We start from the raw sequence: 16707 nt of genomic DNA on the forward strand, positions 1-16707 counted from the left end.
TATATAAAGTTTAAAAATTATCGATTAACTATATAATGTTTTCTGTCGTTAATGGGTATACCCATTTCCATCACGAAAGATGATGTGAAACCCTCTGACTTATAACAAACCGACCAGAAATACTTTTAAAAACATGTTTTTATTTTTTTAGGTAAATTACATCATTCATCATTCAATTACTTTCTCACTCTTATTTTAGTCACTAAAGTTGAATTTTTTTAATTTAATTATTATCCAGCCACAACAGGTTTTACCGAATTACACTGAGTTGTGTTGGTGTTTTTCCTCATGGGTACTGCTCCAACTCAGTGCCCATGCATGCCAAATTTGATAACATAACTAAGTTTTCAAGCTCCAGTTTCCCATCCACTCTTAATCTTACGAAGCTTAGCTTTCACCCCCAATTCCAATATATTATCAAAAAGTTGCTCCATGTGTCTTCTCTAAAAAGCCATTATCAAAAAAAACTCAAATATCATCCAACATTGCTTCTCTATTACTTGGCCTAGGCGAAGGAAGCGCTAATTTCTGATAAAATGGTGGTCCTTTGTAGACTTTTCAAAACTTTATGTGCTTGATTGCTCCTCTCATCCTATCGTGTTTAATGCTGCAAGGAAAATTCAAGTGTTGAACGATTCAACATTAGGAATCAGTGGTCTTAGTTTCTTACCATGTAGTAAGCTCTATTTCAAAGCATCTCAGCCTCCTCTAACTCATAACAAATTCATCCATGGCTTCAGTTTTACATCCTTTACTTTCAGCTTACCTATTGCTGCTCCTACCTATTGTTACTGCGCCTCAAAGTGGTGCCAGTGAAATCGGGGTCGGCAACTCCATCGAAGCTTCTCGGGAGTCGGGATGCAAAACCGTGGGTTTCTCCTTCCACTGATTTCGCTATTTGGTATTATAAAGTACAAAGTCGTACCATAGTTTGGTATGCGAATGGAGATAAACCTGCTCCAACGAGAACAAAGATCGAGTTAACAGCCGATCGAGGACTCGTACTCAGTGATCCTAAAGGTCAATTGATTTGAAGATCTGAGATTGCCACTGGTGAAGTTGCTGTTGCAAGAATGAACCATACAAGCAACTTTGAGATTAAAAACAAAATATCTTTAGTGACTAAAATAAGAGTGAGAAAATAGTTGAGTGATGAATAGTGTAATTTATCTAAAAAAAATTAAAAAATGTTTTTTAATGTATTACATGTCATGATTATAAGGTTTCACGTCACTTTCTGTGACAAAAGTAGATGAATCCGTTAACGGCAGAAAATATTATATAGATCAAAAATTTTTAAACTTTATATATAAAACTGAGAATCGGTATAATTTATGTATAAATAAGATAATTAACTCAAAAAAATAACAACAATTCATTTATAATTATAAAATACCTTAAATATAATTGTAACGTAATTAAATATGTTAATACAAGACAAATACACGAATATTATGTTGATTGAAGATATGACTAATTTTACTGTTTTATGTTTGACTTCTGGATAACTGAAATATAATATAAAGTACGATAAGGTACAAAAATAATAGAAATATTATGAAAATATTAAAATATTATTATAATACGAGGAGTTTGCAAATCGAAATAATTAATATATAAAATTTGATATCATCGGTGTTTTAGATATAAATTTATTTATTATCAATTTTATTTAATATACATTTCCTTTATTTTCTTATGCTTTATATGACTTCCGCTCCTCGAATCTCCCCATAAATAAAGAATGGAAAATAATAATAATAATAATAATAATAAGGGAAAACTATATAGATACCGCTGAACTTTAAGATGTTATATCATTTATACTATTAAATTTTTAATTTTCTCAATTATAACGTTAAACTTTAATTTTTATTTAACGTTATAATTTTTAATTATACCATTGAATCGTTAAATTATCATTTATGACATGCCTCACGGATACCGACATTGACATCTCATCAAAATAGTATCGTTTTGATTTAGTTGTTAATTATTTAACGGTCCAGTAATATAATTGAAATAAAAATCAAAGTTCAGTGTTATATTAATAAAATTAAAAGTTCAGGCATTTTTCTCAAAAAATCATTTTTTTAATTTAATATTCCCGATCAGGCATCGGTCATACTATATTTCTCGATCTAACACCCTTTGCAGTAAGGCACCCCCTACAGCGCGCTATACGCTGATTTGACACCACGTGGGGTAAGGCGGGCCTTATACTGACATGTATACACGTGTGTATGGCGCGGGGCAGGGGCCGCGCCTTACGCCACGTAAGATATAACGCGGGGCATGGGTCGCGCTATTCAATTATCAAACATGCATAATGCAAGGCGCGGTGCAAGGACCGCGCCTTGCATTATTTTCCCAAACTGCTCAGCTTTAAGGCATTCTCTCTCGGCTATAAATAGTCGTCTCCCGTAAACTCTCTCACCAACAATCCTTTGAATAAGTAAATAACATCCGACAATCATCTTATATTTGAATCAGAAGTTTGCTCGATCTTTTGTTATAAGGTAATTTTGTTATAATATTTATTTTATAGTTATATATGATTATTTGAAAAAAAAAATATTATACTAATTGTTTTCAATTAATTTTTATGTTTGTAGAATTAGAAAGTGGGAGCATTCGTCGAAATATTTTTACGGTGCAGGTAATAATATAAAATTATATTATTTAAATTATTTACGTTTATGTATAAAAAATGTATTCTGTTATATTTTTGATAATATATTATTTATTTAATTAGGTTTATTTCAGTTGTTTTTTTGCAGATATAATATTGTTGCACTTTTAAACTCTAAGAATGACGCGACTTTCGACTATTGTTTATTATGATAGAGAAATTCGAGAAGACGAAACTGTCATTGTATTCATATCAAATGAACGTGTTAAAATATCATTCAAGAGAAACATAACTCTTGAGAATCACAGATAAGACGCGACCCTACACCGCGCCATACCCTTAATTATCAAACTACCCTCATCCGTTCACACTTGTATCTATATAGTTTTCTCTAATAATAAATCACTAAAATATAAAACCCATGAAATAGTATTATAGTATAAGAATATATTATAAAATATAATATCTGTTTCCATTTTTTATTCCTTTAATTTTTGCGGAAATATTATTAATAAGTATAAAAGAAGGTTGAATGAACAGATAAAAGAGTGGCCTTTAAACTCAACCAACACCAAAGTTTTCCAGTCATGGATTCTTCTGCTGTGGCTGCTGAATTTCAAGCCTCTTTTCTTGGTAGAAGTTCACTGATCCTCTATGACTTTTGCTACTGCTTTTGGTTCTAATTATAGTTTTTTTTAATTGAAAGTTTCTGCCTCTTTTCCAGACTTCAAAAGGTTGGGATTCTGATGGTAATGTGGGTTTTGCGTTGAGGGCTCTCCTGTTTGCAATGGATTCCTCTCTGGAAGGTACTTTCTTTCTTTTTATTTGGACTTTCTTGAGTGACATAGAATCTGGGTTTGAGTGCTCCACTGCCATGGATTCCTCTTTTGAAGGTATTATTTTTCCTTGTTTGGATTTTGATTTTTCCGAGTGATATGTAATATGCGATTCAATGTTTTGTTTTGCTTCCGATTTTATAGTTTGTTGAAGGTCTTAAAGGTTATATCTTTTGCATGCTGGAGTTTTGGGTTTCAGTTTAAACAAAGTTCTCAGCTGAACCATTTGTACTTGGTAGATTTCTGGGATCGTCTTGCCTTTCAACCTTATTCGTCGTTCCGATAAATAATTTTCGAACAAATTCGTTGTGTTGAACTGGTGGATGAATCCAGTTGTTGTTTGCTGTCATCATGGATGATGCTAGCAGTGCCTTTTCTGTGCATCCATTATTATTCCAATGAATCGAACTTGGTGTGTGTCGGATATGGCTGTGTCCGACACGGTAATCTTCGATATGGCCGTATACATATGAATGACCAGAGTTTTTAAAAGTCGAATGGCATTGTGTTCAATCCCTTACTGGAACTGGCAATGATGTGTTCTTTTCTAATGTCCATTTTTGTTGAATTGTGATCTGAAGTGTAACAATCCTTGGAGTTCAGTGTAGCTCGGAACATCCTTGGTTAATGCAAGTCAATTATGAGTTTTCCCATTTTACTTTGATTAATAAAGCTCATTAGACGTTCTTGGATGACTTTCATAATTGGTCGGTAACAGCGGCTCCGTAACGGGCAAATTCTGGAGTTTTATTCTCTTCTTTCTAATTGTTTGTAATTTGGCAATCTTTATGGTTTTGTCGTTGTTGCATGTCAAGTGCATGGGATGAATGGTGAATGTCATTTCCTAGTCGGACTCGGATAAAGATACGCCTCAAGTATATTGTTGATATTTCGGTTTTAATTGTTTCCTCTCGTATTAATGTCGTTTTCCTTTTTGCTTGCATAAATAAATTGAAGGATTTCTTGTTTAACGTTCCCTACATTTTGCCAAGTTGATATCAGTATTAGGATCTCTCATTCCTCTTGGGTTTTCTCATGCTTCTACTTGTTAACTTGCGATTTTGTGTTCCTTTGGCTTTAGGAGTTGCACTCGATCCAACAAAATGTAGTAAATTGAGCATGGATGAAAAGAGAGAACTCGTATATGAATTATCGGAAAGGGCAAGTAGAGCATTTGAAATGCTACAATCATGATGCCGTCAAGAGATTTTACAGGTCCTATGTGAGGAGATGGGGATGGAAAGGAAATGTACCGGTTTGACTGAGCTGAAAATTATCGAAAATGAAAATTGTAGCTGAAAATAATTCAGGTGATCATGAAGGTGTAACAGATCCTGAACTGCACTCGTACCCCACAGGCGGCCAGAGAACAGCCATAAGGCAGAGGAAAGCTGATTATCCTTCCCGACTGCCCATTAATGTGAATGATCCCAGAATCGATAATGGTGGCAATGATACGATCAATGCTGTTTATTGCAAAAACTCGGCTTGCAAAGCTACCTTGAGACAAGACGATATATTTTGCAAGAGGTGTTCCTGCTGCATCTGTTATAAATTCGATGACAACGAGGATCCTAGTCTATGGTTACTTTGCAGCTCGGAGCCTCCTTTCCCGGGAAATTCATGTGGCATGTCGTGTCATCTCGAGTGTGCTTTAAAACATGAAAAGTCCGGCATTGGAAAAGATAAACGACATGCTGTTCTTGATGGGAGCTTTTGTTGTGTAGCATGTCGGAAAGTAAATGATTTGCTCAGGTAAATACTCCTATATATATACGGACACAAGAGTTACCCACTCCTAGTGTATATATACTTGTGTTTACTATTAATGATGATATACAGTCTGATGAGTGAGTTCGTTTATTCATTTAGGTGCTGGAGAAAACAAATGATGGCCGCAAAAGATACGAGGGTGGACATTCTTTGTTATCGTCTCTTTAGGCCAAAAACTTCTTAGTAAGACTGAAAATATCGTAACCTTTCTGAGATTGTTGATGCAGCTGTTAAGAAGCTTGAAGCTGAGGTTGGTCCATTGACTGGTGTGCCCGTGAAGATAGGTAGGGGTATCGTCAACAGGCTCTCTTCGGGACCCGAAGTTCTGTATCTTTCTTCAATTTCCAATCGTCGAAACAATTTTTCTATGGGATTTCGTTTTATTGATTTATGTATCAACTCATTCTTTTTCAGCGAGTTCATTTTCAGTTTCTCCAGCAACAGTACAATTCGAAGATGTTGTCCAACTTCCATTACTGTGATTGTGGGTTCTGAAGAACCTTTACAGAGTAGTATTATCGGTTGTACCTTATGGAATCGCAAGTCTTGTGATCGGGATTACCCAGTTAAATCAACTTGTACCATGTTGGTTCCAAACACAAGGTTTGTTGTTGCGGGGCTGACTCCGGCTACAAAATATCTTTTCAAAGTCGTGGCATGTAATGGTACAAAAGAGTTCGGTCCATGGGAAGTTTCGATTTTGACATGCTGCAGTGGGAATGGAGTCCCAGGCTGCCCGATGATGGAAAGAAGTCAAAGCCCAGCAACCAATTATAGCAGCCTTTCGAATCCATCTTCGGTTGAGGATGAAACTAGTAACATTACTCCATACAGTGATCAAAATGATGACAGGGCAGAGAATTACAGTATATATTCCAAGGATACGGATCACATTGTTTCAACGAATCAATTGAAAGGTGCTACCAAGTGCACTGTCCTCGGTGAAGATGGAATTCTGGCAGAAGCAGTTCCGACGTTGGGTGAGTAACACACGTTGGAGATAGCTGGTTCCGTGCTTGATACCGATTCACTAAATGTTGAGAAAAGGCACACGTCAGAGGACCGGATTACTGAGGAGACAAGCACTGATAATGACTCTGATGTCCCGGTAAAGACTGGTACCGAATGTTTTCCATTTGTTGGTTGCTCAGAAGCTGCATTGCCGATTACTCCCCGCAGAATGGAAATAATTAAAAACAGAAAAGGAAGAAGAGGGATATCAAAAACCAGTAGCAAGGACCGCGAAAATGGGACTGGGAAAGGAGAAGATCCTCAAGATGGAAGGCGAAGCACCTCAAAGAAGAAAATCGGAGAAAAGATGAAGAATGTATGGAAGACGGTCTCTCAGATATGGATTTCGAGCATTACATGAAGGTGATCAGATGGTTAGAGTGTGACGGACATATCGAGAACTTCAGGCAGAAATTCCTCACCTGGTACAGCTTGAGAGCAACCCCGCAGGAGGCGAGGATCCTGAAGGTCTTTGTTGATATCTTCATCACAGATCCACCATCTCTCGCAGAGCAGCTCGCGGACACGCTCTCCGATTGTATCTCGAGCAAGGGATCATCCATTGTACCGGTAGGCTTTTGCATGAATGGATCGTTTCTGAGCACAAACTGCATTAAGGTCGATGTCAGCAATAATTCTTTAGATCCATTACATTCTTCATGTAGACTGTCAATGATACTTTACATTTCACCATTAGCTGCTTTTGTGGTTGTTAGATCATGAAAGAATCCCATAATTTTCTTATCCTTTCATGTAGCACTTATCGGCTCTTTCACCGAGGCTTTAAGTTATTCCAATGGTGTTTCTGATATGAAACGCCACAAACGTGACCGGAGACCACTCACGTTTGTCCGTTCTCCGTTTTGTTCTTATTCGTGTTCCCAGTCATGGCAGTCCAAATAACATAAGATAAGATTATCGTCTCAATTGCCCGTAAACACAAATGAGAAACTTAGGCAGCGAGGCAATGCTTTCAATAAAATAACAACACGTGACAGAATGTCCTGCACACCATATAACAATCCCTATGCTAGAGATTGACTAGTTCCGACCCCAATACACAAAAACAAGCTCAGTTAGCTACTTTAACACAAGGAAGAGAAGCGCATACGATCCTATCTGGAGACTTCAACCAAGTTCCCTTCACAAATCCGGATGTCTTTCCGAAGCAACAACCATCCTTGGTGCAATTTCTGCAGAAACAGAAAAATTCAGGGTAATCAGAACTTCGAACATCCGCACTACATATATAACTAACTAAAATTCGAGAAAGGATGACATTAGAAAAGGAATATAACAGGGATGTCGGAATTTTTTTTGTTACCAGGACAAGTATGCTACACACTCTGTATTTTGCTCGATATATCTTTCACTTTACCTTCCTTTTCCTGAGATAAAAATGATGTAAAATGTTGAATTTATTTCGGTAAAATGTTAAACCGCGTCAATATCCTAAGCATTGTGTAGCTGCAACTGATATGACGAGAAGCAAACTTAACACAGTAAAAACAATAACACAAACGGTTTTTACTGTCACAACATCGATGTTACTTCCATGGTGCATCTCCGAAGTATAACCGGAAGCCATGCATTTCGATATGCTTAATCACCTTTAGACATTAAGCTGATCATATAAAATCATACACTAATTCAAGTTCGAGTAGTAGTAGTACTTCAAAACCACGCCACTTCGAGTAGTAATGTCGGATATGGATATAAGTCCGAACTCCGAACTGCCGAATTTTATGTGCATGACAATATTATAATGTAAGACATATCATTGTTTATAACAAAAGTAGTAATTGCTTATAAGCTACTTCACAAGTAGCTTCAGCAGTACTTTGATTTCACCAAACGTAGCCTAATACCAAACTAAAAGGAGCTTAAAAGTTATGATCTGGGAACTTCAATTTTCCCGAGAAAAAGCATCATCAAACGAGTTTAAACCTAAAATTTTCCCGAGAAAACGAATCATCAAACGAATATCTATAAACACTTACCAGCCCCTTGCTCTCATAATAATCATCCAATGCCCATTGATACTTCGATTGATTTAAACCAAACCAGCGCGCTAAATGATCATCCAAGCTTGAATGAGCTGCCAAAAAAAGAACCCAGTGATTTCTTTTGTTCATTGTTTAACAAAATGAACCAAGTGTGAACATAATTGAGCTGTTTCTTAAGCTTCCGTATCTCGATTCTGATTTAAACTTGAAAACAGGTGAGATTCTGCTTTAAACTTGAAAACAGGTGAGAGAAAATGAATTATTCTTTTATGATTTTAAACCCAGATACTTCTTTCCGATAAATAAATTAGATACCGTTTTGGAGTTTAAAGGCAGCGTCTTTGAAGAAACCCAGAAAGGAGCCATTGGAATATGATTCAGAAGCAAGAAGAGACTTTTCGAACTGCTGGGGCGGCGGTTGTACGGGAGGAGGAGTGAGAGGAGAAGGCGCCGGCGGCGCAGCCTTGGTGGGAGATTGAAAAACAGGGGATTCAGCGGGAGAAGGGGTGGAAGGAGGGGTAATGAAGACGGTATAAGGACCGATCTTGCCGATCGTCGGCGGCGGAATCGACGGATCCCTTTTGATCGGCATTTTGATAAAGGAAAAGAAAGGAAGAGTGGAAGTGTTCGAAGATAAAGAGAAAAGTAAAGCTGAGAAGAACGGAGTGTCAATGTCACGAAACCCAAGTGGAGAAGAACAGCGGCTGCTTTTAATATTGCCTTTTCATTATTGTACTTTCACTGTTTAAGTTAGTTAGTTTAATTACAGTTTTAGTCATTCCATTTTATAATATCTGAAAAATCAAATTTTCCCATTATTAATTAGGGACTAACATCTCTGCTACTTAAAATTGAGTCCCATTATACATAAATAGTTTAGCGTGACTCGATTAAATCGATTTGAGTCAAAAAAAAATTAAGTTAATCGAGTTAATGAATACTATTTTATAATCTTAATTTTATTTGAATTTTTTTGAATTTATGAAATTTGAATCTAGTTCACTTTTTTCATATATCAGCAATGCTGGCTGTACAAAATCAAAGATTAAAACAACAGTTTACTGCAAACATACAACATCCTTTCTTCTTAATTACAGAGCCTATATATATATATATATATATATATAAAGAACCTAGCTTGTTTCAGCTTGTCTGTATCGAATACTAGCCTCCTAAGAAGCAATAATAAACCATTGTGAGCATTGTTAGAAGGCTCATACCAAACCTTACAAAAAAACCAAACATGTTTCAAGCCACTCGTTTCCGAGTTTTACCCCTGTCAAGCCGGCCGGACCGGAACAGCCTCGGTACATGAACATGTTTCACACGACCAGAAGAATGTTTGTCAGGATTGTTATTTTCCAAGGATGTTCACCATCCAGTTTGTTCTCAGAATTCAATCTCATCTTGTGGAGTCGCTTGTTTTTTGAAAGGCGACGACTCTTTTATAACATGGATTATATGCATCTGCAGAATCATCTTTTGGCCATGACTGCAAGTAATCAGACATTACTGGCAAGCGATAGTTCATGGAGCTCGGTTAGCATCCACTCCTCGCCTGTTTGACCACCGAGTACGATGGCCCTTGTTCCGCCGACAACACAAGTACTATGCCCCCAAGCAAACCTAGGTGGCAGTCCGGGCACATTCAATATCCTCCATGTAGGTTTTTCATCTGTTGGGTCCAGGATATAAAGTTGGGAAGCAGAGTGAAGACCGGCGACAGACCCACCAAAGATGAGAATTCTTCCACCGGGAAGGCTCACGGCAACGTGATCAAGTCTCGGAGGAGGAGCTATTCCCCCTGGATTTCCAGCACCAGGCATGCCACTACCAGTTACACATCTCCAACACGGTTCCTCCTCACTTAAATCCATTGTGAAGACATCACTAGAACGAAACCGGAGAGGGCCACTCTTAGCTAGACCTCCAAACATCAATATTTTCCGACCACCATATACCGACAGTGTGTGACCCAGACGAGAAGGTGGGGTCCATGCAACTGGTATCTCTCTCCATACAGGTTTCTCCATTGAAAGATCAAGCAGGAAAGTGTCACTAAGAAGTACTCCTGAATCTGCACAACCACCGGAAACTATGAGCTTGGTTCCATCAAGAGTGCAGGAGCTGTGCCATGATCTTGGAAGTGGAGGGGCCAATCCCAAGATCTCTCGCCAGGTCGGAGACTTTGCATCCAAATCTAGCACGAAAACATCATTGAGTAGGCCCTGCCTTCCACAGCCACCAAATACAACCAGATGAGACCCATTCACACAAGAAAGTGTATGACCCCAACGACCAGGTGGAGGAGATCTCACTTGGACATGTTGCCACTCTGGGTTACTTGAATTTAGATCCAATACAAAGGTGTCATTCATCGGTTGCATATTTACTCCTTCACCACCAAAAAGTACAACTCGATTCCCGACAGCACACGCACTAAAGTTGCACCTTGAAGGTTCAACAGCCCCTCCAACAGTAAGCTTCCTCCATGCAGCTGCTTCAAGAGTGGTCAATTCCCTTGCCAGCCTACCCCACCCAAGTCTTTCTGCACCAGGAACCGTCTCTAAAACACGTGTAGTTTCGCAACCCCATGCATTTTGACAGACCATCCGCCAAAGGTCATCATTCTTTGTCAGGTCATTTAGTCGCCTACAGACGGAACCAACAGATGCAATATCTCTTGGAGTCAGTCGTGAAAGTATCTTGAGAGATAATACCTCATCACTCAATTGAAGTATCCCGCAAAACCCACGATACACATTTCGGTCCCCAACCACTACAGGTCGAAAAGCAGAAAAATCAGAATGAGAACGGTCAGATGACTTCATAGCTTGCTTTATTGAAGATACAGGCACTGGACCTAGATCAATGTCCACTTCATTGAAGAACTGGATCCCAATAACATGAGTGATTATTGCATCATCTCCATGTATAGGAGTAAGGCGCAGTTTGTTCATCAAAGGAGTCCCGTCCTTTTTGAAGTTCAACAACTCGCCTTGGAATTCAATGCCCTCCTCAAGGCATCTCCGTATCTCTGAAACTACTGAGGAATCTACCAAAGGATGTCGTCTTTTAGCAAATGGCCCTCTATACTGTAAGAAACGGCTGAAACAAAAACACACAAATGTCAGAACAACGCAGAACTTGTCACAAGGTGAACATTAAATATTATTTCTCTTCCTACAAGAAACGGTAAGGAGCATAACTTATGTACACAGATATGCAACTTTAGAGACCTCAGCATCAACAAAGAAAGTAGAAATTAATCAGAAGTCGATTGGTTCATTGAGTCCATCCAATTTCAGCATAGAACCAACAAATTTTAAAAGGCATATTTAACTCGACAGTAGCTAAGATATGCAAAAACAAAACAAAGATTCAATAATAATAGGCTCAGATACTCGCTGACAACTTCAACAAGAAAAGGGAAAGTTCTCCTTGTCAAGAGATGTGCAGCATCTATAAAACTCATCATCCCAATATCAAAATAACTTTAAACTTAAGGATTTTCTGTTTCAAAATATTTATGAAAATTCTCCAGAAAATCATTTGTTCCCAGGCTGATAAGTAGAAAGGTGATTTTTTTACTTCAAATTTTCTGGGTGGCAGTGAATATAAACTACATCCATTCTAAGCTTTCAATATCAAGCCCCAAGCAATTTCTTTTTCACAGCCCAAAACCAGAGCTAAATTATTGTTTACCAGAAGGCTTTTGTACGAGATCCACATTATGTCCATAAAGAGAGGCTGACAAAATTTAAAAAAATATGTTTCACCCACATCAATATGATTCCTCAAGCAAGAATGAATTTGAGTCTCATATGATACTACCATGATAGTTTTAACGCACATACAAAACAGCCTCATCAATGACTACCATTAATCTTCAGTCATATTACATTATGATGCATCATGCATCCCGAATTTTCCAGAATGTACTGCATCAACTTAATAAGTTAAGCAGTAATAAGTCGGTTAGAACAATGTAGCCATTAGCTATGGTCCCATTGACATATTTTTCTACCATCTCCCTTCATATAAGCTTCAATATATCGAGGAAGATATCATCCACAATGCCAAAGAAAACAGAATAGCATAAAAATGTTTCTTCATCTCATCATTGTACTAAATGATGGTATATAGGGTAAAAACTCAAATCTGTAGTCAATACAATTTATATCAGAAACATTGAACATTTCAATTCTTTTCTGATTGTTATGATTCAGGAATGGTTATTTAAAGAAGGATGCCATAAAGTCAAAGGGTAGTTTCTTTAGAAAGTAATAACAGGAAATATAATATAAAACCTAAAGATGCCCTCTTGAGCAGTAACCTTTATCATCAACATGTAGGATGAATTTGGTGCTTGAAAGGCCAACGCAATCAAGAGATGAAGTTCAAAAACCATATATAGATAAAATCAACAAGATGTTGCCAGCATTCCAATTCCAATCCCTCATCCTACCAACGAGCTAAACAAGAACTCACAGGCATCAGTTGATATAGGCTCTTATTTTGTATTAATTTCGCCGGTTTGACAATCAGGACTCACCATCAGTTGATGGGGACCTAGCTTAGGAGGTCAAGTCTAAGTTTGTGTTGCTGTTTTTCGTTGTTTAAGGGCTCTGTTTGGTTTTTTTGGTTTTGATAGGGGTGCTGTCCTGGTTGTATCTTATGTAATTAAGTTGATGAATGAAACTTTAAGGCACTCTTTTCCTCCTTCCAATGATTAAGGAGCTTTCTTTCAAGCTCCATTAATTAAGAAGGAGGTTTTTAATGAGGCCTTCAATTCTTATCAAAAAAAAAAAAAAAAACTCACAGGCATCCATAAAAAAGTTGATTCAATCAAGTTGCAGATCTGTTTCTAGCGAATGCCAGCTTGCTCTACTAGAACTAAACCAACATCTCATTCTGTTGACAATCCTTTACTCAGACAGCCTCAAGGAATCCTTGCAATGTGATATATCACGCCGTGTGAATCCTCAACCATTCCCTTTCTTGCTAAGACAACAGAACATCCCGGTTAATTATGGCCGATAAGTATACACTCAAAGTTCACGCCAGAAATCCCCCACAGCAGATTACTTCCTAGTTAATATCTACTTTGCAACACTTCAAACATTATAAGTTATTAAGGAAATCAATTCCACCGTCATTAATTTTAAGTCAGTTTGGGATAGATGATAAGGGGGCGTCACTAAACACTTAATATGGTGTCCATGTTTCGGTACATGACTTGATTCCAATGTGAGTCCACAGGATCACATGGGTGTGTTCAACTTTCTTTTAAGTTTTCCCACGTATTTAGAGTGGTATATCCCCCACACCCATATCCGAATATGTAACAGACGGATCTCGGACATGGGTACTAGAAGCAAAATGAAGAATTGGAGCATCATAAACGTTTGAGCGCATGAAACATTTTTCTTAACCGAAAAAACCCTAGTTTGGAAGCTTCAAAAGGGGATTCCCAAACCTAAATTCATTAAACTGCAAACAAATTTTGCTTTCTCTTTGCAGAAGGAAAATTAACACTTCCTATCTCGAGCATAACTAAAATCCCCCTTAAAGGATGGTAATTAACCAAAAAAGAAAGACAAATTATATAAGGGTTTTCATCATCCAATAAATCCCATGACCCAGAAACCACAAACGCATTCTAATCGATTCCCATTTCATATACAACCCAGAAAACAAAACTATAAACCAAACACCATTCCAAATCTCAATTAATACACCGCCAGAAATGAATGGAACAAAAACGAGTAACAATTCTAAACCAACCTAGCCAAGCCAATAAAAAGAACTAACCAATTGCGGCCAATAACCTCCTCAGCGCGATACCCAGTAACCATCTCGAAGACAGTGTTGACATAAACGATGGGGTGGTCGGGTTCGATGGCATCGGTGACGACAAAGCCGCAAGGAGCCGTCTGAAGCAAGTTTTCGACAGGGAAAGGAAGTGGGTCGCCCACGTTGAATACGGAGCCCTCGTCTTCGTCCCCACTCAGATCGGAATTACTATCCCACTCCATCTATACACGTCTCTAAGAAGGGCTTAAGCCAGGGGGGAAAACCATGGAAGCTGATGAATAAAAGGGGAAACTGAAAGAGAAAGATATTAGAGAGAATTGGCGGTGTTCTGAGGGGGTTTCAGATATATTTTGAGTGGCGAGCCGTGTTTTTTTGGTGAAAATTTTTAAGCTAAAGGCCAAAGTAGAAGGGGAAGCCTGGGAAGGAAAGACAGAGTGAAAGAGAAAGAGAAAGAGAAAGAGAAATGGGTTGCACAGATAGTTCTATGCACTCCTCTCCACCCCCTTCTTTTATTGCTTTGTGTCAAAAAAAATCTGCACATGCTTTTCTCTTTCATGGTCGGGTTGACCCGATGGGTTTACTCACCCAAAAGTCCCTAATATATGACCCGAATTTTGAATTAATCCTTGATTTTTTAATAGTCTGGAATTATTACAAAGTAGTATCTAATCTATTGAGGTTTATATCACAAATAAGTATCTAAAGTATACTCCCTTCTTCATTTAAGTACCTAAAGTATTTTTTTGTCAAAATAAATACCTAAAGTCATATTTTTGGTCAAAATAGGTACCCAAAGTATTTCATGTCAAAATAGGTACCTAAACTATTCAAACTTTTTCATTTAAGTTCTAAAAAAGTTGGTATGTGAAATTAATTAAAGAATACTTTAGGTACCTATTTTGACCCAAAAATGCTTTAGGTACTTAAATAAAAAATGATATACTTTAGATACTTATTTGTTACATAAAACATTTATTGACAACGAACACACACTCTACGGATGCAGTTCCTCGAATCCAAATCTCTAGAGTAAAAATTATTTTTTTTTACCATTGTGATCAATCGATATGTTCACCCCTCTTAAATTTTAAAGTTTTTGATTGAATATTTGAAGCATAAATCTTTGTCCTAAACATATTTTAAAATTGGATACAATTTTAAATTGTACAATTTTATTCCCCCATGCTATCTTATCCATGTAATAACCTAATATGTATACACTTAATTTTAAATTGGATACAATTTTAAATTGTACAATAAAATGAAAATATTTGATTGATACTTGTGCATTGAGGATTCAACTAAAATGGGGGCTGATGTGTAGGGACCAACTCAGAACTTATGCGGTAGTTGAGGATGTTTACTAGAATTGGTCCAAATTTTTATGTAAGGATATAATTAAATATTAGTAAGGGTAAACTATACGAATGGTCACTAATGTTTGGCTTAGTGTTCCTTTTCACCATTGATGTTTCAAAAATCACAAATCAATCACTAACGTTGTCGTTTGTTACAGAATGATCACTCAACTTTAACAACCATTAACAATCATTACTACTATAACAAAATGTTGATGTGACATATTAAACCATCTGACTCAACATTTCATTACTACAGTAATGACTGTTAACGGTTGTTAACGTCGAGTGACCATTTTGCAACAAACATAATGTTAGTGATCGATTTGTGACTTTTGAAACATCAGTGCTGAAGAATATTAACCCAAACATTAGTGACCATTGACGTAGTTTACCCTATAAATAATTTCTTTTGTAGTAATACAAACATTTAAATCAAATCAAAATTAGAATGAATCTGAAAATTGAAGTTTTATATAGATAGGCAGAACCTACTAAGCCAGGTCGGGAGCACATACCTATGACGACAATCCTGCATGGGCGATTAAAATGAAGCAATCATTTGAAATTAGTCCCTATATTATCACCTTGATCAGATTAATGCCTCTATTATTACAAATATTTTATTATTTGTAATTAAAATACACTCTGATCCATTTAATTATAAAGAGATTAATTTGAATCGATCGTTATAACAGAAGATTGAATCGATTTGTTTAATAAGTAAATGGGCTAACTAAAATCGATCCTATAATAGAGGGACTTGTCAGGTAGTTTCGCCTTTATAGAACCCAAGGAAACAAGGCCGATTGTTGTTTGATTGGGTTTATTTGAATGTGTTGGGTTCTTACTTCTTTGGTGGGCCTTGAATATATATATACATTAGTAAATAAAATTTAAAAAAAAATTTAGTTCGAGTCAAGTGAGACGAGAATGGATATATACATTTAACTTTGGTCGGGATCGAGTCTTCATTCTCATTTCTTGAGACAGTATTGAATATTATTATTCCTAATTAAAAGTTTAAGCTGTTTGAGAATTATTATTTTCATGAATTTAATTTTATTGACATAACATTTTTTAACACGAAAATTATAGTTAAGTATGGAAATTAAAGGAGTAATTCAAATATTTATCAATTGTAATTGAAAATATTATTTTAAAAGTACTTTATTATACATAAATTTTATTGTTGATTAAATTTTAATTTAATTAATTTAATTATTATTGCAATACGTAAGAGAATGCGAGTAAGTGAGCACATTAAATATGTC

At 36.7% G+C, this 16707-nt stretch overlaps 2 protein-coding genes and 1 pseudogene across 2 annotated transcripts; 1 reads left to right on the top strand and 2 right to left on the bottom strand.

The window, feature by feature from the left end:
- Nucleotides 1-3151: 3151 nt before the first annotated feature.
- LOC120172567 lies at nt 3152-7008 on the top strand (annotated as a pseudogene).
- Nucleotides 7009-7208: 200 nt separating this feature from the next.
- Nucleotides 7209-8963, bottom strand: LOC120172573 (YLP motif-containing protein 1-like). The gene is made up of 5 exons (XM_039180003.1): nt 8897-8963; nt 8574-8863; nt 8253-8350; nt 7577-7640; nt 7209-7445 (listed from the first exon to the last, which is right to left on the bottom strand). Exons 2-4 carry the CDS (start codon nt 8848-8850, stop codon nt 7590-7592), a joined length of 426 nt encoding a protein of 141 aa, XP_039035934.1. The 5' UTR covers nt 8851-8863; nt 8897-8963; the 3' UTR covers nt 7209-7445; nt 7577-7589.
- Nucleotides 8964-9345: 382 nt separating this feature from the next.
- LOC120172569 (adagio protein 1-like) lies at nt 9346-14506 on the bottom strand. The gene is made up of 2 exons (XM_039180000.1): nt 14073-14506; nt 9346-11366 (listed from the first exon to the last, which is right to left on the bottom strand). The coding sequence occupies exons 1-2, from the start codon at nt 14294-14296 to the stop codon at nt 9761-9763; spliced, it is 1830 nt and encodes a 609-aa protein (XP_039035931.1). The 5' UTR covers nt 14297-14506; the 3' UTR covers nt 9346-9760.
- Nucleotides 14507-16707: the final 2201 nt, after the last annotated feature.

The sequence above is a fragment of the Hibiscus syriacus genome, unplaced genomic scaffold, assembly GCF_006381635.1.
Source record: "Hibiscus syriacus cultivar Baekdansim isolate YM2019G1 unplaced genomic scaffold, ASM638163v2 tig00111852_pilon, whole genome shotgun sequence".
Taxonomy (NCBI): Eukaryota; Viridiplantae; Streptophyta; class Magnoliopsida; order Malvales; family Malvaceae; genus Hibiscus; species Hibiscus syriacus.

Coding starts and splice junctions, on each gene's coding strand:
- LOC120172573 (XM_039180003.1), bottom strand. CDS start 8,850: ATGCCGATCAAAAGGGATCCGTCGATTCCGCCGCCGACGATCGGCAAG. Junction 8,351..8,573: donor TGCCTTTAAACTCCAAAACG/GTATCTAATTTA, acceptor TTTTTTTGGCAG/CTCATTCAAGCTTGGATGAT. Junction 7,641..8,252: donor ATTATGAGAGCAAGGGGCTG/GTAAGTGTTTAT, acceptor TTTTTATCTCAG/GAAAAGGAAGGTAAAGTGAA.
- LOC120172569 (XM_039180000.1), bottom strand. CDS start 14,296: ATGGAGTGGGATAGTAATTCCGATCTGAGTGGGGACGAAGACGAGGGC. Junction 11,367..14,072: donor GAGGTTATTGGCCGCAATTG/GTTAGTTCTTTT, acceptor TTTTTGTTTCAG/CCGTTTCTTACAGTATAGAG.